General features: G+C 40.8%; 1 protein-coding gene across 3 annotated transcripts in view; it reads right to left on the bottom strand.

Moving 5' to 3' along the window:
* UNC79 (unc-79 homolog (C. elegans)) overlaps positions 1–24,857 on the bottom strand; it is a 275,479-nt gene that overhangs the window by 99,463 nt on the left and 151,159 nt on the right. For 2 of the 3 annotated variants that reach the window (XM_018066542.1, XM_018066544.1), the window contains exons 18-24: positions 21,337–21,478; positions 14,730–14,809; positions 14,497–14,645; positions 10,178–10,335; positions 6,315–6,496; positions 4,060–4,261; positions 3,251–3,430 (exon numbers count right to left, since the gene is read on the bottom strand). In XM_018066542.1, the coding sequence (XP_017922031.1) occupies positions 3,251–3,430; positions 4,060–4,261; positions 6,315–6,496; positions 10,178–10,335; positions 14,497–14,645; positions 14,730–14,809; positions 21,337–21,478 (1,093 nt within the window). Of the gene's footprint in view, positions 1–1,773; positions 1,840–3,250; positions 3,431–4,059; positions 4,262–6,314; positions 6,497–10,177; positions 10,336–14,496; positions 14,646–14,729; positions 14,810–21,336; positions 21,479–24,857 lie in introns of all 3 variants that reach the window. The other variant, XM_018066543.1, reaches the window with a different exon arrangement.

Here is a 24,857-nt window from a genome sequence, read left to right as displayed (position 1 = left end):
CCATTTCCTTCTCCAGATAGGATTGTTTAAATGGGTAAAAATAAAGACTAACTTTTCAGTTAAGCCTTAAGATGAAAAGATATGGTGAGAAAAAGATAATTTATGAAATTCCATAAGAACCAATCTCAAAAAGACTTAACTGAAGAGGAAATGGATGATTTTCATATTTTTAATGACACACAGGGTCAGAAATTCTTACTTTTATTCTTTAAATTAAAAAAAAAAAAAACCTCAGCACAGTTGAGGCCTGAGTGATGCTCAAAACAAAGTAGAGAGAGGGGGACTTCCCCGGTGGTCCAGTGATTAAGAATTTGCCTTCCAATGCAGGGGATGAGGGTTCGATCCACGGTCAGGGAAAAAAGATCCCACATATTGTGGGGCAATTGAGCCGGAGCGCCTCAGCTAAAGAGCCTGCGCGCTCTAAAGCCCGTGCTCTACAACGAACAGCCCATGCACTGCAATGAAGACCCACACAGCCCAAAACAAAACAAAAAAACAAAGTAGAGGGAGTCTGAGATGTGTCTGCTGTCCCTTTTATCTCATGAGTTTTAAAAGAGAAAATACACTTTGTCGAACATCTGCCATTTGCATTCCTAATATTAGGGGCACTCTCCCTTCTCCTCCTCTCCCACCCCTCACTGATTCTTTCTAGCAGATTATTTTTTTAATAAATTTATTTATTTATTTTTTGGCTGCAATGGGTCTTCATTGCTAGGCAAGGGCTTTCTCTAGTTGCAGAGAGCGGGGGCTACTCTTCACTGTGACATGCAGGCTTCTCATTGTGGCAGCTCCTTGCGCTGCGTTAGCCCCGGCTCTAGAATGCACGGGCTTCAGGAGTTGCGGCACACAGATCGCCACACGTGGGATCTCTCCAGACCAGAGATCAAACCCATGTCCCCTGCATTGTCAGGTGGTTTCTTAACCACTAGATCACCAGGGAAGTCCCTTTAGAACACATTTTTGAATGTCTCCTTACTTGAAATTTTCCTTCTGAGAGTATCGGAACCATTCTGAAAAGTGTATTTTAAAACTATTCTTAGATGAAAAACCAGACATTGTATAGCATGATACATAGGTGGCAGTTAACCAGGTTTGTTTTGGACAAATAGGCAGGTATTCAGAATCTCCACAATTTTCCCAACAAGCACAGCATTAAGTGTGTAGATAACATTCGGTCTGTAGTAGCTTTGCCGGCATCCCTTCAACCCTAAAGATACTTTATGATAAACTAATCTATCAAAATATCAAAGGATAGTTACCCTCTACCAAGCTGAATATGATCCTCTAAAGAATGGAAATCCTCCTTTCTCTGAGAGACAGAAATGCATGTGAGAGTTGCAAAGAATCAGAAATGGCTAAGGGGATGAGTGAATGATGGTGGCTTAAATGTATAACCTTTTAAAATGTAAATGAAATGTTTTTCCTAGAGCAGATATATATGAAAGTAATATTTCTATGTGTAAAAACACATACAAATATAAGTGCTATGCATCGTTCTGTTCATAGTGGCTCTCGGGGGAGAAAGTGCACACTTGGGTAACAGGATGCTTCTTACTGGACCATAAGTTAACAGGATTAAAAGTCATCTGCCAATTTGAAAATTGAAAGAATTGCCATGTCAGGGACTCACACACTTGAGCATGTGGGGTGAAACCCTTGGAGCTTTCCAATCATAATTACATCAATCAGGTCCAGTTAGAGACACCTCATTTTTTACCTTCTCCACCTGTGATAGACACTTGCACACGGCCCTTCAACGTCAGAAGTACCCACCTGGCGTCTGTTCGGGTGTCCCACCGAGAGCTGGAGCAGACTGCTCATGCCTGGTCAACCTCACAGCTTAAAAATCAACAACAACTCTATTTAAATAAGCATTAAAAACAACTTGAGCCTAGAAAACATACTCAGCACTACCTGCATTGGATAGCAGGAGCAAGTTTTGCTTTCTTATTTGTAATTAACATCACAGACAAGAGGTTTACGTCCTAAAAGTTTTGTGGTTTTCTTTGAATCTAAAGAACATCCTTCAGTGTGACTTCAGCTCTTATCCTTCAAAAATTGTCATGTGAATCAATGAACAAGAAATATCAATAAATAAACTTCAGGTCCCAAACTGATTAAATAAAAGAGCTGGGAAATTCATATAGAAATTGTAATTTATTTAAGTACTGCTTTCTAGGATCTGATGCAGTTTCACCTGGTCCTGATACTGCTAGAGGTTATTCTTAAATGGCCATCTCTTATTATCTTTGCTCCCTGAAAAGCTGAGTTATTGATTGCTTAAAGGGCTTTCAATGACTCTTCCAAAGTTCAAAATACCACATTTCCATAGCTTGTCATAAAATAGAGAAAATGCAATAAACAAAATAAAATCATATTTATGATTAAAAATGGTTATGTCACATAAAGCTGTCTTCTAAGAAATGCCAATGAAAAAGCGAACATTTCAGCTTCTGACAGGATAAAAAAATATGTTTTATGGTGCTATTAACTTCACGACAGTTATTTAAAAATTAAATCACTTCATCAATGTTACGTTTAATACACTCATTCACTAATATGATGACAGTTATGATTTTTAATTATTTGTCATTTGTGAGCCATTGCTAATCGTTACAGTTCATCTAGTTATTTGATAATTTTTGTCTTCTTTAAAACTGCTGTATAAAGAAAGACCTTTGGAAAACAATAATATATGGTCTTTTTTTTTTAGATGGCAATGATGCTTATTTTTATTTATAAATTATCTGGTGAAATTGGGCAGAAATTCAACTTCTCCTCAGCCTGATTTTATCTTTTTTTGAAAACACCATTATTATTGCTTTTCTGGGAGTCTGCTGGCTGCCTTTGTCATGCGTTCCAAATTTCCACTCTCTTAGTTGCCGTGGGTCTGGTCAGAGTTTCATCCAGGAAGCTCTTAGGTTGCGATACTAGTGGTGGAAACCTTCATATTCTAGGACTCAGGAACAAATGCTTTTCTGCATTTCATGCCATGCATCAGTGGATTTGCTGCCTTCTACGTCTCTAAACAATCCACTGCTGGATCAGGGCTTTGCTTACCAGCAGCTGGGAAAAGCCATCCAGGGCACTGATACACCTGGGGGGACCTTCTAGGGGAACGTGAAGTTCAATGCAACTGAAGGAGCTCAGTTTGCTAAGTACATTACTCTCTGTGAACATTCAACAAGACAGGTCAGCCTCAGAAAGACATCAAACAGATTTAAAGGAAGGATGGAAGAAGATACTCAACGGATTTTGGAGGTTAGGGTCTCGGGGAGGGAGAGCGCCCTCTTGGATTCCGCGGGTCCTTTCACGCTGTCTCGGAGGGAACGCACGCTTTTCTGGCGGTTCCTTGCAAAACGAGCCCTCTTGATCTTCCACAACGCAGCATCACTGAGGTTAGCGACATTGGTCCTCACAGCAGTGATAGCTTTGCAAAAGGAATTAGAGGTGATCATTTTCCTTAACTAGCTAAGTTATATACACCTATTCTGAAACAATCCATGTATATTTTCAATATTAAAAATCATTTCCATGGATACACTTTTCATTCATCTGTCTCCCTCTATGAAAAGATTTATATTTTAAAAAATGTAACTATTACCTGTTTCAACTATCACTTATCATTTTTCTGTTTAAATTGTAAGGTTAAATTATCTAATTTTGTTATCACTGGATAAATAGTCGAGCGGCCAAAGTCTTTCCTCCATCTATTTAGAGCTGCAGGTAACTAATTACTAAGCAAGGAAGTGTAAATTTAAAGTACAAATAAATCTCACAAAGTTGCTCACAAACATAAACAAGATGATTGAATAATATTTAAGGAACACAGAGTCACAAATGGTTCTCATTGGTCCTCAAATGAGAATTTTGATGTTGAAGTGCCAGAAAATATTTAACCTGCCACAGTAGATATTCAATAAACATTTGATGAACTGAATACATGAAGTCAAGGTAGCTTCCATAATGGGAAGTGAAACTACATGCAGAGAATCCAGCTTATCCAGCAAGCACAGGAATAGGAACTGACTTTTAAAGCAAGTTCTTTGTTTTGCTTACTTGTAGGAAAAGGAAATTCTTTGTTACAATCCAAATGTAGCTGAGCTTCCAAAGAAAGCGTTTCAAATCTGTTGACAAAGAACTCCCAACTCAAAGCAGGAATATCTTGCTTGAGGAAATGTAAGAGTAAAAGCTTGCTCAATATTGTGGGTCGATCTTTAACCACAGTATCAAACTGGAAGTCAAGACAAAGACACAGACCCTGGAGAAAAGGTTAAGAGAAAGTCAGATGTACATACACTAAGCAAAGCGAAATAAGGCAGCCTCCTCAATACATACTTATAATGGAGAAGGATTCAATTGAAATCTTCTTGGATTGTATTTTTGGTAGGGGAAAAATGTGGGAGAGAAGTTTCTTCTAATCATTGAATATCTCTTGAATTTTGACTCAGAAATCTGAGCTACATGTATATTACTGATTTTTCTGATACATTGTATAATAACCACTTACTCCCAATACTCAACACTATGAGTGACTTTCACTGTCTACTGTCTATGTGTATTCTAAAATGTAGTTTTGGAAGTATGGTTCTCTAATAGACACTACAGGCATTAAAAAAAAATTGGTTTGAGGGTATATGGATTAAGTGGTTATTATACAATGTATCAGAAAAAATCAATAATATACATGTAGCTCAAATTTCTAAGTTAAAATTTAAGGAATATTCAATGATTAGGAGAAACTCCTCTCTCACACTTTTTTCTCCTACCAAAAAGAAGATACACTTCCACTTACTAGCCATGTAACACTGAAAAAGTTACTTAACCTAACTCTGAACTTCTCTATCTGTAAATTTGGAATACACAAGAGGTTATTGTGAGGATTAAATGAGGTAATGCATGATGAAACACTTTTAATACATTGCCCTGGAAATACAATACATGTTTCACAAATTTTGGTTCTTCCCATTATCATTACTTTTAATAACAATATGCCAATGTGGAAAAACAGCAGAACAGGACTTTGGAGGGTCTAAACTTGGTTCTCCCCTGAATTCACTCTGTGTTCTTTGAAAAGCCACATTATCTCTCTGAGACTTCATTTCTTCAAGTATAAAATAAAGGTGCCAAATAGGATAAACAATTCTCTCCAGGTCTCATTTTTCATGTCTCTCTGACGTTAATTTGCGGCATTTCCTTTCAGCAGCATATTTACCTTCTCTGATTTTGCTCTGATCTATATTATCGTTCATCTGATTTCTCTTAGCATCTAGCTTTAATGAAAAGAACTTCCCACCCTGGGGCTTCCCAGGTAGTTCAGGTGGCAAGGAGTCTCCCTGCAATGCAGGACACCTGGGTTTGATCCCTGGACCAGGAAGAGCCCTGGAGAAGGAAATGGCAACCCACTCCAGTATTCTTGTCTGGAAAATCCCATGGTCAGAGGAGCCTAGCAATCTGCAGTTCATGGGGTTGCAAAAAGTCGGACATGACTGAGCGACTAACACTTTCATTGTTCACTTCTTCCCACCCTGGAGTCAGTTGAATGGTAGAAAATAAACCAGCCTAGTTAAAAAGTCTGCCACATACAAAAAAATCATACAATATTGCATCTGGCAGGAATGATAGCAGCATGGGGACAAAAACTGAAAAGAAAGAATCAACAAACAAAACAAGAGGTCTGTTAATATGTTGTGGTTCTGGAATGTTGTTCCCAATTTAAAAATTTCCAGTGTTGAAATTGGAAGCTGAGATTAGCAAAGACTTCGTTAGACACATGTTCTTTGAGAATTTGGAGAGGGACATGCAGGAATACAGCACTGAAACTTTTAATAGTACAGAATGTGGAAAAATACACAGCGCACAGATTGTTAGCACACAAAATGTGAAATGTTAAGTTGCAAAGCTTCATGGCAATCAAGAAGTCTACAGTTATGACCCAGGACAGTGACCTCAGGTTCATTCCCTGGATTCAATGGCCAAAATGACTAGTCTATCTTTCAGTTATCACAGGGGTTTATAAGAATCAAAGGGAAAAAATACAGGATATCACTTAAGAAAGGATAATGTGCCATACAAGGATAGAATAAAGTAGTTATTATGAAGCTGTATTGATATTATATTAAGAAGTAAAGTTGTCACCAATGAGTAAATATCTCTCAAAGTCCTTCTCCGAGCAGAAAAAGAAAATTTCTGGTGTTATCAGCAGCAGCAGCATTTTGTGTGTGTTATGTGACAAATGACTCAGTGAGTTGGTACAGAAGAGCAGAGCACCATTTGCGGAGCAGACAATGCCCATCACAGGGCAGGAACATCACCTGCAGTGCTGGCCTCTTTATGGTGTCAAGCAGGAGCCCAGCCCTCGTAGCCACAGCTGGGTTGACGTCCTCCACAGCTGTCAGGAAGCAGCAGAAGGCGTGTGCCAGGGAGTATTTCAGTAGGTGGTTTTTGGTCACTGAGTGAATATCCAGAAATCTACAGATTACAGCCACTTTTTCCACTGCAATATCAAAGGCGCACAACAACAAAAAATGACATTTATTTAGACAGTCTGAGAAATGAATCCACAGAGGAAGAAGTTAGTTCTGAGTGCCCTCACACTGATCTTAAACACCAAGTGGAAATTTCAGTGCCACCCTTCTTGAGCATTCTGTTTTATCTTTAGAGAGCATTTCTACGCAGTGCAGCAGTTTTCTGCCAGGCAGCCTTGATTCAGTTCTGGGTGTTGTTTCTTTAATGCTCTCTACTTTTGTTGAATTTCCAATCATATTTCATACTCTTCAAAAAGCCTCCATGTTCGTTTCTTTGTCCATTCTACAGAGATTCTGCAGGCATGTTCTACAGAGGCTCTGCAGACCACATAAGGAGGTGGGACATGCCCGCCAGGGCTAGCTCTAGGTTCTTAGTATGTCATGAAGTGATATGACAACCACTTCCTGGGGCTACAGAAGCCACATATTTCTTCCATGAAATAGATGTACCCTTACTTGATAGAGTTCTAATTATTCTGCAAATCTATGTTGAATTATTTCAGCCACTCTTTAAACATAGCTTTATAAAAGTTATAGTAGCTAGTAAAGCAATATAGTTCCACGCAAAGACATTTCAGGTCTTTATTTAAGCTTTCCAGCAGCCTAGAGAGAATATTCCTTCTATTCTTTTCCACTTTTGACATTCTATCATCCTTAAAGAGTTTGCTGCTGAAATTCTGCTATTCTGTAAAGTCACTCTGACTTTCTAGAATGTCCTTTCCATCCCATGAACACCTGCAAAATTACAACTCACTTACCTGTGGCATTTGTGTGTTCATATATAGCTATATGACATATTTCCTGTTGTGATCTTGAATTATATTTGTACCTTTCTAGTTTCTTAACCTCTTACATGTTTATATTTGGTCAATCAATTAAATTAAGAGCCCCTTAAGAGCAGGAATCTGTTCACACTATTTTTGTTACTTCCATAGTACCTAGTACATATAGTACTTATTCAATAAATTTACAAATTCATTTTTTTATATACATGTATATACAAAACTAAGAGATCATTCTACTTTTGTTATATAAAATATACCTATAAATATTTTATATATAAAAAGCAGAGACTTTGTGGACAAAGGTCCACATAGCCAAAGCTATGGTTTTTCCAGTAGTCATGTACAGATGTGAGAGTTGGACTGTAAAGAAGGCTGAGCACCGAAGAATTGATGCTTTTGAATTATGGTGTTGGAGAAAATTCTTGAGACTCCCTTGGAATGCAAGGAGAACAAACCAGTCCATCCTAAAGGAAATCAGTCTTGAATATTCACTAGAAGGACTGATGCTGAAGCTGAAGCTCCTATACTTTGGCCAACTGATGCAAAGAGCCAACTCATTAGAAAAGACTCTAATACTGGGAAAGCTTGAAGGCAGGAGGAGAAGGGGATGACAGAGGATGAAATGGTTGGATAGCACCACCAACTCAATGGACATGAGTCTGAGTAGGCTCTGGGAGTTGGTGATGGACAGGGAAGCCTGGCGTGCTGCAGTCCATGGGGCTGCAAAGAGTCAGACATGACTGAGCAACTGAAGAGCAACAACAAAAGAGATCATTCTAAGTACTCGGGGGAGACGGAAGTAAATGGAAAAATGAACTGCTTCGGACTGAATGTTTGTATCCCCTCCAAAAACTGATATGTTGGAATCTTAATTCCCAATGTAATGGCATTTGGAGGTGGGACACTGGGAGGTAATTAAGTTTAGATGACATCATGAGGGTAGGCTCCCTATTATGGGATTGGTGAACTTATAATAATAAGAAGGGAGACCAGAGTTCTCTCTCTCTCCACCATGTAAAGATACAGCAAGAAGGCAGTCATCTACAAGACAAGAACAGAACCCTCACAAAGGAACCAATAAGCTGGAGCCTTGATCTTGAACTTCCCAGCCTCCAGAATGATAAGAAATAAATTTGTGTTGTTTAAGCCACCCAGTCTATGGTATTCTGTTATGGTTTCTCAGGCAGACTAATTATGTGAATGATTCTCAGATCTTGACTTCAAAGTCAAGTCAACTAAAAGAGATAACACAAGTACAATAATAACAGAAATGTAATGTAAAAGGCTGGAACTGCCATTAACAAGGTAGAAATAAAATGCTACGGGAGATTAGAGGATAAAGAAATGACTTTCCACTGAACAAACAGAGAAAGTGAAACCCTGTGGGAGCATTTGAAGACTCATGAAATGGAGGTGGCATTTGAATGGGACCTTGAATGGAAGAAAGATTCATTAGAAAAGACCCTGATGTTGGGAAAGATTGAAGGCAGGAAGAAAAGGGGACGACAGAGGATGAGACGGTTGGATGGCATCACTGACTCAATGGACACAAGTGTGAGCAAGCTTCAGGAATTGGTGATGCACAGAGAAGCCTGGCATGCTGCAGTCCATCAGGTCACAGAGTCAGGCATGACTGAGTGACTGAACTGAACTGAACTTGAATGGAAGAGGACTTCAGATGGAGAGCACAGAATGGTCAACACATGGATAAAGAAAAGCAAAAAGCAATGGAGAAATAGCAATGGCATATGTAGAAAGAAAAGCGAGAAATAAGGCTGCAAACACATGCAGTTAGACCATGGGAATCTTTGAACGTCAGTTTAAGGACTCTGAACTTTATTCTCTAGGCATCTAAAGACCTATTAAAATTTTTTGAGTAGAAAAGCAACATAATCAGATATTTAACAGCTTTATTGGTATTCAAATGTCTATAAAATGTTGCCAATACCGTGTAGTCTTTTGCTAGAAAGTTTTACTCTAATTTCATACAATATCATGTGCTGTCACATAAATAAACCAGCCCTGGGATTCATGGGACATTAAAAGCAAGAACTCCTTGAGGGGATCAGATGTTAGGGAACTAAACTCAAGGTATAGTAATTAACTCACCTGATGGAACTTCCATTTCTCTGCAAAATTTCTGAGACACTAAAATATACCAAACCATTCTGACCAGGCTCACTGTGGTGTGCCAACCCTGCTTGCTACCCCTTGAGAGTGGGAGTACCAGCAGATTACAGTGACAATGAGGCCAGCAGATATAAGACTAAGACACACCCATGTTCGTTCCATACCATGCTCCTCTAGGAACCTGCCATTCTAAGCACTAGGAATTACAAGCATCACTGCAGACTTGGTCCCTGATGTTTCAATGGCAAGAGTACTACAGCAGAGCTTCTCAAACTTCATTGAATTACCTGGAGAGAACTTGTTAGAAATATAGATTTCTGGCCTCACCTCCTAAAATTCTGATGCAGTAGGTCTAGGATGAGGCCCAGTAATCTGCATTTTAAGCAAACATTTCCAGGTATTCCATTGCAAGTAACCTACTAGGCTGACTACCATTCACACTAGGACCCCTTTGAGAGTAAACAAGGGTACAATTAATAAGCACTTCTGGACAATAGGCATACACTGGGACTATCTTAGACAAACCTAGAGAGGGTCAACCTACCTAAAGACCATTCTGAAAAATTCTATTATCAAGGAAGCTCAATTAAGTAGAGCCAACAAAGAACACTAGCAAGCAGGACAACACCTTCTAAAAAGAAGGGAGGAAAAGGTAGGGCCAGAAAGAGATATCATGACTGGACATCTGGTTTACCTTGTGAACCAGAGAGAATTTTTAAGCTAATACAGTGGTACCTGCTTCAAACCTCATCTTCCAGTCTTTGCTGTTGAAATTGCCATTTATGATTGTCCAAAAGATGTCAGCACCATGAGGAAGTGACAAAGCGTGAAGAAGGAGAGGAACTGCCAACGAAGACAGCTGAGAGAATTCAGATTTGACGACTCTCCACAGGCTGGGGAATCAAGAAAAAGCAAATTGGTTACAGTTACAACAAACTTTCTAGAAATAAATCTTATTATCTTAATTTATGGGAAGTGTCATTAACAGATAGCTGGTAGGGATGCTCATTCACAAGACTATAGTCCTCTGATACACTCTTTTTCTATGTTCTTTTTCGATGTTAATTCTTTTTAAATGTTTGGCTGCATTCTGTAGCATGTAGGACCTTAGTTCCCTGACCAGGGATCGAACCCTCAACCCCGACATTAAGGTGGAGCCTTAATCACTGAACTGCCAGGGAAGCCCTTTCCTATGTTAATTTTTTTTAAGAAATTACTTTTATATAAGAACACAGAAAAATGCTACCAGTTAACATTGCATGTTAACATAAAGTTTTAAACTGTATATTATAAATCCAGGCACAGAAATGGACAATGACTGTTAAATAATAACTGATATTAGTTATATTAAGGTGATGAGGTGATAAGTGATTTTTGAAAATGCTCTTATAGTGAACATTTGGAGAATTTTATTGGTTTTGTTTGCCTAGCATCCTGTTATTCTTATTCTAGCAGACAACTCTTTTCCTATTAAGAACAGCCTCTGCACCAACTGGCAGGGTTGTTAATCAAGTTCCCCCATCTTCTCTATTCTAAGAGTGAACACAAAGCCCAGACTAATCAGAATACTTCAATGTAATGAATAGAGTGATTAGTCCAGGGGTGGGCATGCGACCAAGCATCTTGTTCCAGGCTTTGGACCTAGCATCCTTTTCCAGGCTTTGGTATGTATTCTGAAATCTCAAGAATGAAGTGAGATGTGGCTCTAGATCTGCTGGCCACCCTGTCCCACCTCACAGGGGCAGCCTGCTGAGAAGAAGTCAACACAGAGAGAACGAGGCTAAGCAATGGGCAGGGAGGGAGAAAGGGGTGGGGGAGGAGAGAGAGAAAACTAACAGAAAGGGAGAGGCATCCCTGGTAACATCTTAGGAATACTTGCCATTCCTAAAATCAGACCAATACTGCTCAAAAACGCACCTTAGTAAGTTAAAGCAAAGTCCCTAACAATACATGCCAGAATAATTCTGAATGCATATTTTTAGTAATAATATTTTCAAAATTTTTATTCAATTATCTAAAGTATGGCTTTTGTTTGTTTTCACTTTGGTTTATTTTGTTTTGTTTCCTCTTTGGCTCTAAAGTTAATACCAGAATCAAAATGACATTTGACTTCCAAGCAAGAATATAAATTTTTTTGCCACTCAGTTTGCAGTCATTTCTTAGGGCAGCCTAGGAAACTAGCATATTTCCCCCTCCATCTTATCTGAAACCTGACATCTTGCTGGTAACACAATTTCCCCTTAACCTCTCTATGAATCTTCACCCTTGTCTTCACTAGGTCCACACAATCCTTGCTTTCCATGGCTTCCTCCAGGCCTTCTCTTACCAACCTCTTTCTTTTGAAACCCATGCCATCTACTTATAGGGCCCTGTCCCCTCTCCCTTCCCTGCTGAATGTGGTCCCTGCTAGACTTCCTCCTCATCCAAGCCTCTGCCAATGTCTCTAGTGAATCCAGCCATGGTCTCACAGGTCCACCGCTTCCTGTCACAGTGGCCTTTATCTTAAGGCTGAGAACATTCAGTTCCCACCTCTGATCCTGACTTAGGCTATTTTTCCCTCTTTTCTGTACTCTTCCCCCGAACGTCAAACCTCTTTTGGCTTCGCTTGCCTCCAGTTTTAGACAGGATCCCAGAGTCAACCATTTTGATCCTCTGGAATTCCTCATCCCTCTGACCTTCCACCATAATCAAAGCACTAATCCCCACTCCTGAATAAACCCATTGCCTACTTTTATCCACTTCCAGGCCCCAGAATACTGGTGAAAAAAATCCACAAATTCCTACATTCCTGGCCCATCACAGTTAGGTGCCAGCTCACCTCGGCAAGATCCCAAGGCTAGTGCTTCTTTGATTTCTTGCTGATGCCTTACTGCTTCCCTCATGCAACCTGTTCCATATTTTTTTCCATATTCTTCAAGCTCCCAACTCAATCTTTATCGCCCTCTCCCTCTCAGAGAAAGACATCAGCGTTTACTATTCTTAAGGTTCTAGTTACTTGTTATGATCCCCTTGACACTTCTCCTTTTCCTACAAATGCATCTCCCTTCAAAGGAAAAGGCATCCCTCCTCTTTCTCCCCACCCTTGTTCTTGATCACATGTGCCTGCCTTCCAGGACTTGGCTCCACCAACTACTCCCTTTCCTCTACTCCTTTCTATGGACCATAAATGTTTCAAACTTCTTGATTCAAAAAACACTTGACATCTACTTCTTTTCCCCTCCAAGTATCTGATCATTCCCTCTTCTTTGAACAAACTTTTCAGAAGGGAGTTCTGTATTATATCTTAACATTCCCAAAGCCTCTGCAAGCTCTTTGCATACCCTCATATGTGGATGGTCCCCAGTGATCTCTTTTCTTCACGTGCTGTGCTGTGCTTAGTCACTCAGTCACATCTGACTGTTTGTGACCCCACGTACTGTAGCCCACCAGGCTCCTCTGTCCATGAGATTCTCCAGGCAAGAATACTGGAGTGGGTTGCCATGCCCTCCTCCAGGGGATCATCGCAACCCAGGGATCGAACCCAGGTCTCCTGCATTACAGGTGGATTCTTTACTGTCTGATCCACCAGGGAAGCCCAAGAATAGCCTGTCCCTTCTCCAGGGGATCTTCCTGACCCAGAAGTCAAACCAGGGTCTCCTGCATTACAGGTGGATTCTTTATGAGCTGAGCTACCAGGGAAGCCCCTTTTTTCCATACTCATGTGATGAAAGTACAATTCTGACCCTGTTCGTTGTTTCAAAATCTTCCATAGATCTCCAAATACTGTTAAGTAAGTAGTAGTAGTAGTGTAGTCACTCAGTCGTGTCCAACTCTTTGCAACCCAATGGACTGTAGCCCGCCAGGCTCCTCAGTCCCTGGGGATTCTCCAGGCAAGAATACTGGAGTGGGTTGCCATGCCCTTCTTCCAGACTCAGGGATGGAACGCGGTCTCCCACATTACAGGCAGATTCTTTGAGCCACCATGACATGTCTATATTATTATAATTAGATCAACAAATGTAAACATTGGGCTTCCCTGGTGGATCAGTGGTAAAGAATCCACCTACCAGTGCAGGAGACACAATGCAGGAAGATCCACTGGAGAAGGAAATGGCAACCCACTTGAGTATTCTTGCCTGGGAAATTCCACAGCCAAAGGAGCCTGGCAGGCTACAGTTCCATGCAGTCACAAGAGTCAGACATGACTTCAAACAACAAAGCCTCTATTTTCAAAGGCCTTTCACTCGAGTCCCAACCTCCAGCCTCACTTTCCATTCTAACTCACTTAAGTCGTGTCCAACTCTGTGCGACCCTCTGGACTGCAGCCCTCCAGGCTCCTCTGCCCATGACATTCTCCAGGCAGAAATACTGGAGTAGGCTGCCATTTCCTTCTCTGGGGGATCCTCTTCATCCAGGGATCCAACCTGCGTCTCCTACACTGGCAGGTGGATTCTTTACCACTGAGCCACCTGGGAAGCCAAGTTAACCTGAACCAAACTTATGTTTTTTAATTATCTCATTTGCTTACATATTAAATGAGAATAATATTTTTTACTTATTTCCAAGAACACTGTAACAGTTATTTTAAGGTTGTCAGGAAGAAAATAATTAGTAAATCTAGGACAATGTTTTATTATTTTTCTCAAAATGCTTCAGCAATCTCTAAAAAATAACTTTTCAGACAATATATGGAGAGATTTAGATGCTTATTAGCAGTACTACTTCAAGTAAGATGTTGAGTCTTACTCAGTTGTACTTGGTATCTATTAACTTATACCAATTGACATTTTTCTAGCATACACTATATTCTTAAGTCATCTAACAATTAAAAGGCATAAAATAATCCTTATTTTGCCTTTTCTACTTCTACAGTATCTAGCAAATTACTATTCCTCATATTGATATACTTGAAAAATTAGACTATATAAAAGAAATGAAAGTAGTTCCTATAGGCAAATTAGTCTGTCTTGACTAAGAGAAATAACCCAATGAGTTGATAAGCCTTATTCTAACACTGATTTTCGCAGATGAAATCTAAAATAGAAACAGACAAAAACACTATTAGGAAGACATACCTTGCAATTAGCATATGATCCTGAATATAGGCTAAAAATTGAGGATGATCTTTTCTAGCCATGTACAAACACTCTCCATGTAGACAGAGGATCTTCAGGCAATTGAGCATGTTAAAAAGAATGTCTGGCTCTTCAAACTTAGCCATTTCCTATGCAAAGAACCACATGTTTACTGAGTTATCACAAATGGCAATGCTACCAAATAAAATATTCAAATATCTCAAAAAATATACCTGGAAAATGGTGTATATTAGTCTCAACGTTACTGGAAGCTGCTGGTAGCAAAACTTTCTTTCAGTATCATTCTTTATTGCTAGGAAGAAATAATTACACACAAGTTAGCACAACTCTTTTCCCCATCATTCATGAATTATCAAGACCATAAAATGAAGAGAAGTAAATATGTAAATAGAATATATTAAAAATATTTATGTAAAGTATTTCTTTGTTCTCCAAGTAAGCATATATACTTTCCATAATGCAAGTGCAAGAAAGCTAGATTTAGGATCCTCAGCTTCCAACTTCCACTGTGTATTCAGATATCTTTCATTCCCTGAAGCAACCCCAGCCCAGCCCTATGCTCCTGTGGGCACCTAGTTCCACTGATACCTGGAGGGGCCTAGGGCTTGGCTAGGTTTGCCTTCTTTTTTGAAAGAGAGATAGTATAGTGTGAAAATGTTAATTGTTCAGTCATGTCTGACTCTTTACGACCCCATGGACTGTAGCCCGCCAGGCTCCTCTCCATGGAATTTCCCAGGCAGGAATACTGGAGTGGATTGCTATTTCCTTCTCCAGGGGATCTTCCTAACCCAGGGATCAAACCTGGGTCTCCTGCATTGAAGGCAGATTCTTTACCATCTGAGACACTGGGGAATGCAGGTATTAAAGAGAGAAGTGAGCTTCCCTAGTAGCTCAGATGGTAAAGAATCTGCTTACAGTGCAGGAAGGGTTTGATTCCTGGGTCAGGAAGATCCCCTGGAGAAGGGAATGGCTACCCATTCCAGAATTCTTCCTGGAGAATTTCATGGACAGAAGACCTGATGGGCTACACAGTCCTTGGGGTCAGAAACAGTCGGACATGACTGAGCGACTGAGCAACTAACACTTTCACTTTCTTTTTCACTTTCAAAGAGACATATGCAAGTTGTATTAACACCTAAGGATTTACCCCAGGATTCACATGTATCCTTTTCATACATGCACAGGACTTACTCTTGCGAAAAAAGGATACTTTTAAAGACTTGAGAATATTTAAGTGAGAACTATTCATGGTTTTATCTTCTTGTGAAGATCTCTAAAAAGACCTTTGCCTCTATAGTTGGGGGTGGGGGAGGTGGCTTGAGGAAGGCATATTGTAAATGAGGCATGACAGAGAAAAGAATTCAGAAGTTAATTCTCAAATGTAGAAACTAGCATAAAATGTTTTGAAATCACTATTATAAGTTTTGGCAATTCCTAGGATGAGAGATACTGGGAGTCAAACCATCTTTGTCTAGCATAAAAATTTTTTTAAATATTTTTAATGGAGGACATATCTGACTACTGTAAGAAATAGGTGCCAGGCCACAAAACAGGAAACAGGAAATATTCTAGAAAGAGGAGGAAACCACTGAACATATATCAATAGAGCATTCCTCTAATCTCCATCAGAAGAGCTCAAGAACCCCTCCTGACGACCCACAAAGCAGAAGCAGGACCAGGGTGCTCAGCAGCAGGCAAGGCTGGTCTTGGAAAATAATTCCTCTTCCCTGAGGAGACAACTGTGTCCTGCAAACAGCAGAAAGTAAGAGAGGAAAAGTAGACCAGAAACTGTGACCAGAGCCTGAAGTGGTGTTTAGGGGAGACGAACAGAGCAAATGTTTAGGTAAGTGGAGCTCACAAACAATTAAGCACAAGGGAAGTGTAATTTACAAAAACCAATTGCTTGATTTTAACCGTTATTCAAGTGGCAATTAATTGATTTGTGCACTATGTTGGGTTAAAAAAATCTATTTACACAGAAAGAGTACAGGTTATTAGATCATAAGTGAAATCCATCAACCTGCCAGACTTAAGACTGTACCACATAGCTACAGTCATCAAGACAGTGTAGTACTGGCACAAAGACAGAAATACAGATCAATGGAACAAAACAGAAAGCTCAGAGATAAATCCACACACCTGTGGATACCTTATCTTTGACAAAGGAGGCAAAAATATACAATGAAGAAAAGACAGTTTCTTTAGCAAGTGTTGCTGGGAAAACTGGTCAACCACCTGTAAAAGAATGAAACTAGAACACTACCTAACACCATACACAAAAATAAACTCAAAATGGATTAAAGATCTAAACGTAAGACCAGAAACTATAAAACTCTTAGAGGGAAACATAGGCAGAATACTCTGACATAAATCACAGCAAGATTCCTCTATGACTTATTTCCCAAAGTAATGGAAATAAAAACAAAAATAAACTAATGGGACCTAATTGAACTTAAAAGCTTTTGTACAATGAAGGAAACTATAAGCAAGGTGAAAAGGCAGACTTCAGAATGGGAGAACATAATAGCATATGAAGCAACTGACAAAGAATTAATCTCCAAAATATACAAGTAGCTCCTGCAGCTCAACTGCAGAAAAATAAACGACCCAATAAAAAAATGGGCCAAAGAATTAAACAGACATTTCTCCAAAGAAGACATACAAATGGCTAACAAACACATGAAAAGATGGCCAACATCACTCATTATCAGTTCAGTTCAGTTCAGTTGCTCAGTCGTGTCCGACTCTTTGCGACCCCATGAATGGCAGCACGCCAGGGCTCCCTCTCCGTCACCAACTCCCAGAGTTCACTCAGACTCATGTCCATCAAGTCAGTGATGCCATCCAGCCATCTCAACCTCTGTCATCCCCTTCTCCTTCTGCCCCCAATCCCTCTCAGCATCAGAGTCTTTACCAATGAGTCAACTCTTCACATCAGGTGGCCAAAGTACTGGAGCTTTAGCTTTAGCATCATTCCTTCCAAAGAAATCCCAGGGCTGATATCCTTCAGAATGGACTGGTTGGATCTCCTCGCAGTCCAAGGGACCCTCAAGAGTCTTCTCCAACACCATAGTTCAAAAGCATCAATTCTTCGGCCTTCTTCACAGTCCAACTCTCACATCCATACATGACCACTGGAAAAACCATAGCCTTGACTAGACGGACCTTAGTCGGCAAAGTAATGTCTCTGCTTTTGAATATACTATCTAGGTTGGTCATAACTTTTCTTCCAAGGAGTAAGCATCTTTTAATTTCATGGCTGCAGTCACCATCTGCAGTGATATTGGAGCCCCAAAAAATAAAGTCTGACACTGTTTCCACTGTTTACCCATCTATTTCCCATGAAGTGATGGGACCGGATGCCATGATCTTCATTTTCTGAATGTTGAGCTTTAAGCTAACTTTTTCACTCTCCTCTTTCACTTTCATCAAGAGGCTTTTTAGCTCCTCTTCATTTTCTGCCATAAGGGTGGTGTCATCCGCATATCTGAGGTTATTGATATTTCTCCCGGCAGTCTTGATTCCAGCTTGTGTTTCTTCCAGTCCAGCGTTTCTCATGATGTACTCTGCATATAAGTTAAATAAGCAGGGTGACAATATGCAGCCTTGACGTACTCCTTGTCTTATTTGGAACCAGTCTGTTGTTCCGTGTCCAGTTCTAACTGTTGCTTCCTGACCTGCATACAGATTTCTCAAGAGGCAGGTTAGGTGGTCTGGTATTCTCATCTCTCTCAGAATTTTCCAGTTTATTGTGATCCACACATCAAAGGCTTTGGTATAGTCAATAAAGCAGAAATAGATGTTTTTCTGGAACTTTCTTGCTTTTTCCATGATCCAGTGGATGTTGGCAATTTGATCTCTGGTTCCTCTGCCTTTTCTAAAGCCAGCTTAAACATCAGGAAGTTCTTGGTTCACGTATTGCTGAAGTCTGGCTTGGTGAATTTTGATGCAAATCAAAATCACAATGAGGTACCATCTCATGCCAGGCAGAATGGCTGCCACCACAAAGTCTACAAACAATAAATGCTGGAGAGGGTGTGGAGAAAAAGGAACCTTCTTACACTGTTGGTGGGAATGCAAACTAGTACAGCCACTATGGAGAACAGTGTGGAGATTCGTTTAAAAACTGGAACTAGAAATAGATCTGCCATACTACCCAGGAATCCCACTGCTGGGCATACACAACAAGGAAACCAGAATTGAAAGAGATACATGTACCCCAGTGTTCATCGCAGCACTGTTTACAACAGTCAGGACATGGAAGCAAGCTAGATGTCCATCAGCAGACAAATGGATAAGGAAGTTGTGGTACATATACACAGTGGAATATTACTCAGCTATTTTAAAAAAAAGAACACATTTGAGTTAGTTCTAATGAGGTGGATGAAACTGGAGCCTATTATATAGAGTGAAATAAGTCAGAAAGCATATTAATCCACTATATGGAATTTAGAAAGATGGTAACGATGACCCTACAGGCAACATTGCAAAAGAGATACAAATGTAAAGAACAGACTTTTAGCCTATGTGGAAGAAGGCAAGGGTCAGACTATATGAGAGAATAGCATTGAAACATGAATATTACCATATGTAAAATAGATGACCAGTACAAGTTTGATGCATGAAGCAGAGCACTCAAAGCTGGTGCTCTGGGACAACCAGAGGGATAGGGTAGGGAAGGGTGATGGGAGGGGGGTTCAGGATGGTGGGACACATGAATACCCATGGCTGATTCATGTCTCTGTAAGGCAAAAACCACCACAATATTGTAAAGTAATTGCCCTTCAATTAAAATAAATTAATTAATTTTTTTAAAAAGACTAAATCTACCATGTGGCTTTCAGAGAAAAAAAAATAAGTGAAATCCATGCTTTCCTTAGGCATTAATTCCTGATAGAAACATGGCTTGGACCTCAGCCTTAGGAAATAATTAGTAAGTCTAAGTAAACCCAGAGACTCAGGTTCTAGTCTCATCCCTGCCACTAACTAGTTGCACAATATTTGGGTTACCAATTTCCAGTCTCCCACCCCAGTATACCCAGGATCAAGGGTGAGCAGGTGGAGCTCATTTCACTGTGTTTGTCTTTCAACTCCTCAGATGACCCTGATGCTCCATTACATTTTGGAATCATGTTGAGCATAAAGTATAAATCAGGAGTGAACAACAGAAGCTACATGACCACGAGCAAGATGCTCAACCATCGTGGATGTACTTTCCTCATCCACAAAGTGAGAAGGCTGACCTAGATCAGCAGGCTTCAAATCTCTTTCCATGAAATCCTTTGTTGAAACAGAATCTTGCTTGGAACTCCAACATATGAAATAGCATAAGACAGAGCACCCTGGTTGAAGCAGGGTGGGGAGCCTGGATCTCCTCATCCATTGCCCACGTCTTCTCACCAACTGCCACCCAATTAAGGATGGTCAAAAGAAAACACAGAGATTTACAACTTCTAGTACATGCTGAGAACCAATGAAGTAGGTGATCTTAGGTGTTCCCTTATCTAAATGTCAATGGTTCTAAATAGTGTGAGTCAATATTTTGTATGTGTGTGTGTGTGCCAGTCATGTCTGACTCTTTGTAACCCCATGGACTGTAGCCTGCCAGGCTCCTCTGTTCCTGGGATTCTCCAAGCAAGAATACTGGGGTGGGTTACCATTTCATCCTCCAGAGGATCTTTCTGACCCAGGGATCAAGCCCACATCTCATGCATTGGCAAGCGGATTCTCTACCACTTTAGCCACCCAGGAAGTCAATATATTCACCCTCAACTATTTATACAGTTCCTGCTGAAGCAGTGAGTTCCAACCAAGCAGTTTGTACTAACAATGTAGTTACCCTGGTCTGATCAGATGCCCCATGAGCTGAAAAGGAGCCCCCAAAATAGTTATTTAATGTTTGCTGTTCACTGAAGGGGTGATGGAAAGCCTGTGCTTCCCAAACTTTGGTTCTGGGGAGCGGGTCCCCCAGGGGCCAGTTATACCTACAGTTCAGGATTGTGGAAGCAGGAAGATACAAATTCAGAGAGTGCCACAGTGCAGATCCAGAAACCAGGCTTTGCCAGAGGGACGTGAGGTCACACCCTAAATTCCTGAAACCCCTTCAGCGTTTGAAGAGCTGGAGATGATTTCATTGGGGCCTCTTCCTGCCATCTTGCTGCTCCCAGTTAGCCTACACAGAGCCTTTAAGCAAACTAGAATGAGGGCATCCCTCTTCCCAGCTCTGAGCAGAGCCAACCAAGTAGGCTTAGAGTATGACTTGTACAGCTGCTCACGATGAGCCCATCCAAGGTCCCAGCCAAAGCCCTAGGGCGCAGCTTTGGCCACCTCTATCCAAAAGCACTGTGCTTTGGCCAAATGACCCGAGTCGCTCTCAAGAGTGCTGCCACCTTCCACTTGGTGGTTGCTGTTTAGTCGCTCAGTCGTGTCTGACTCTTTGTGACCCCATGGACTATAGCACGCCAGGCTTCCCTGTCCTTCACTGTCTCCCAGAGTTTGGCCCTTCAACCTTAGCTCACAGCTACTTCTCCATAGAGAACACAATTCACTGAACACGATTCAATGTGGAGACGCTGCCTTCACTGACAGGGTGGGTTTTTGTCGCTCACAAGCTCCTATTGCCATAAACGTGCTCAGGGACTTCTGCTCCACCAGAAGCATGCCCTGGATCTGTTCACTTCATAATCTTGAGAGAAATGGTTCATGTGCACAGTCTGAACTTGCCCACGTCTAGAGTAGTCTAAGCAACCCAGGTCCTGAATGTTAGTGCAGATTGGGTGGGATGTGCCCACTACTCCCGATAAGCCACAGCCCACCTACCAGCATGTTCCATGGGCTCGGGGCGGTTGCCAGGGTTCTCTTCATGCTTGTTCGCTGGATTCTCCTCCTCCTCACCTTCAGGGCCTATAATAAACTCTGGTCTGGAGGAAAGGAGGCTATCTTCAAGGCTGTCTGTGGGCTCCTGAAACAAACATGACAAGCAGCCGGATGAGCAGCCCTTCGGGGATGTGAACAAAAAGTAGGTGAGCACCTGCTGGTCCCAGGCCCTGTGCTGAACTCCAGGGGAGCAAAGGCACTTCCTCCATGATGGTTATTGGCATAATGGTTAAAGGACATGTAGATCAGCTGTTTTCTGAAACATTTTCATTAGCTTAAAATACATATGGGAAAAAAATCTTAAAAACGTTGTTAAACTTCCTAGGCTCACTTTCTCACCTCTGCTTTAATTCCTGTGCTTGTTTCAATTACCTAGCAATTCCAACCCATGCTCATTTTGTTCACTAACAGTACTTAATTAGCAGAGAATAATAAGGGGTTCACGTCAATATGTGTGTGTGTGCTCAGTCGTGTCTGACTCTCTGTGACCCCATGGACTGTAGGCAGCCAGGCTCCTCTCTCTGTCCACGGGATTTCCCAGGCAAGAATACTGGAACGGGTTGCCATTTCCTACTCCAGGGGATCTTCTCAATTCAGCAGTTGAACTTGCATTTCTTGTGTCTCCTGCATTGACAGAAAAATTCTTTACCACTGCACCACCTGGGAAGCCCTCACATCAACATATTTGGATGCAAATACTGGTGGTTGGGGGAAGTCAAATTTTTTGGAGCAAGACATTTCTATAACATGTGAGTTAAAGAGAGCTAGGTATACCTACCCAAGTGTTCATCAACAGATGAACAAATAGACAAAATATAGCAAATATATACAATGGAATATTATTCACTCTTATAAAGGAAAGAAATTCTGACACACGATACAATATGAATGGACCTTGAGGACATTATGCCAGGCTTCCCAGGTGGCACTAGTGGTAAAGAATCCACCTGCCAATACAGGAGACACGAGAGACACAGATTTGATACATAGGTTGGGAAAATCCCCTGGAGTAGGAAATGCCAACCCACTCCAGTATTCTTGGCTGGGAAATCCCATGGATAGAGGGAGCCTGATGGGCTACAGTCCATGGGATCACAGAGAGTGGGATGCAACCAAGCATTTGAGCACAAAGACATTACGCTAAGTGAAATAAGCTGATCATAAAAGGATAAATATTGTATGATTCCACTTATATGAGGTATCTATAGGGGTCAAAGTAATAGAAACAGAAAGTAAAATGGTATTCTCCAGAGTTAAGAGGAGGGAGGGATGAGCATTATTGTTTGATGGGTATAGAGTTTCTGTTTTGCAAGATGAAAATATTATAAAGATTGGCTATACAACAATGTGAATATACTTAACACCACATCTGTATATATACAGATATATAATAAGCTGAAAAATGAGTGGAAGAAATTTGAAAAGAAAGAGAGAGAGAGTACATACTAGGTATGGCTACTATTTAAAATATCCATCTCTAGTTATCCTCCTATTCCAGTTTTATTCTTTCTTTGAAGTTCCACCTTCAAATATCCTCTTTTAAAATCATCCTGTTTTAGGGGAAAGGTTGGGGGGAGTTTGGGATTAATATATACACACTGCTGCTGCAACCCACTCCAGTGTTTTTGCCTGGAGAATCCCAGGGACGGGAGGGCCTGGTGGGATGCCGTCTATAGGGTCGCACAGAGTCGGACACGACTGAAGCAACTTAAGCCACTTCAGTCGTGTCCGACTCTGTGCGACCCCATGGACGGCAGCCCACCAGGCTCTCCCGTCCCTGGGATTCTCCAGGCAAGAACACTGGAGTGGGTTGCCATTTCCTTCTCCAATGCATGAAAGTGAAAAGTGAAAGTCAAGTTGCTCAGTCGTGTCCATGGGATTTTCCAGGCAAGAGTACTGGAGCGGGGTGCCATTGCCTTCTCTGAATATATATAAAATAGATAATCAATAAGGACCTACTGTATAGCACAGGGAACTCTACTCAGTATTCTATAACAACCTGTATGGGAAAAGAATCTGAAAAAGAATGGTTATATGTATATGCATAATTTAATCACTGCTGTACACTTGAAACTAAACAATGCTGTAAATCAACTATACTCCAATATAAAATGAAACTTAAAACTTTTTAAAAATAAAATTTTAAAATATCCTCCTTATTTAACACTTTAACCAGTAAAAATTTGAAGAATTACTTGATTGCCAGCTCAAAGCAAGCAGGTAAAGATTGATGGGATACACAAAGGGATACTGATAGGATACAAAAGAAGAAAAAATTCAGAGCTAAAATGGTGTCTGGGAAGGTTCTGAAGAATATCCTTGCCAGCTTCAGTTTTGATGAGACTGGCCCTGTTCCTAGGTCACCCATGAACAAGATGTTAAGTTAAATTACAAACTGAGTTCCATAAAATTCAATATGGTGCATACTGACTCTTCTGCATATACCCAGTAACTCACCTATAATTCTCTGTAAATGGCAATATCATCAGTTCCCAGACCACAAAACATGGATTTACCCTCAATTTTTCCAACGCTAAACACTAACTAGGGACTTCCCTGGCAGTCCAGTGGTCAAGACTCTGCACTTTCACTACAGTACACACAGGTTCAGTCCCTAGTCAGGAAACTAAATCCTACATGCTGCACAACACAGATGGAAAAAAAAAAACACTAACTAAACACCAAGTGCTGTCAATTCTCTTTTCTAAAAATCCATCAGTCCCGTGACTTCTCCTCATCACCACCATCACTACCTTAGTTCAGGCTCCCCTGTTTCTTCCCTGCTGCTGCTGCTGCTGCTAAGTCGCTTCAGTCGTGTCCAACTCTGTGCAACCCCATAGATGGTAGCCCACCAGGCTCCCCTGTCCCTGAGTGATCAATTAATCTTCTGACTAGATTCCTGTTCCGGGTATCCAAATCCTCTTATCTCTCTCCTCCACTGGCAGAATTTCTCAAATTCATCAAATTATAGCAGCACCCTGATTAAAATTCTTCAGGAGTCCCCCACTATCACTCAGATAAAACCCATACTTCTTAGTCTAGCAGACACAGCCTTTAATAAATGTGATTTTAAAATGGACCCTACCTTTCTCTCCTTTTCTATCTTTCTGCTCTATCAACAATGACCTACACAGTTTCCTGAGTAAATCATCATCCTCTTTCCTCTGTATCATTTAAGCAGAGAGCTTCCTAGGTCTCAAAGGGCTTCTTTTCTATCACCTTCATTTCATTAACTCCACTCTTCCTTCATAGAGGCACTCAGAACCCATCTCCTCTGGGAAGATCTTGCCCACCTCTAACACACATCTAACCTGGACTCGTCCCTTTTCTGTTCTCTCATAATTACCTCATTCATCTCTCTCTCATTATGCTCATCACTCTGTCTTATGGTGTTTCATTTACTTAAACATCTTCCTGACTAGACATTAAGTTAAATGATGTTCTCAAACCATCTATTACTGTGA

This window comes from Capra hircus, chromosome 21 (genome assembly GCF_001704415.2).
Source record: "Capra hircus breed San Clemente chromosome 21, ASM170441v1, whole genome shotgun sequence".
NCBI classification, from domain to species: Eukaryota; Metazoa; Chordata; class Mammalia; order Artiodactyla; family Bovidae; genus Capra; species Capra hircus.
Note: the sequence above shows the minus strand (reverse complement) of the source record. Positions and strands in the feature narration are given on the sequence as shown.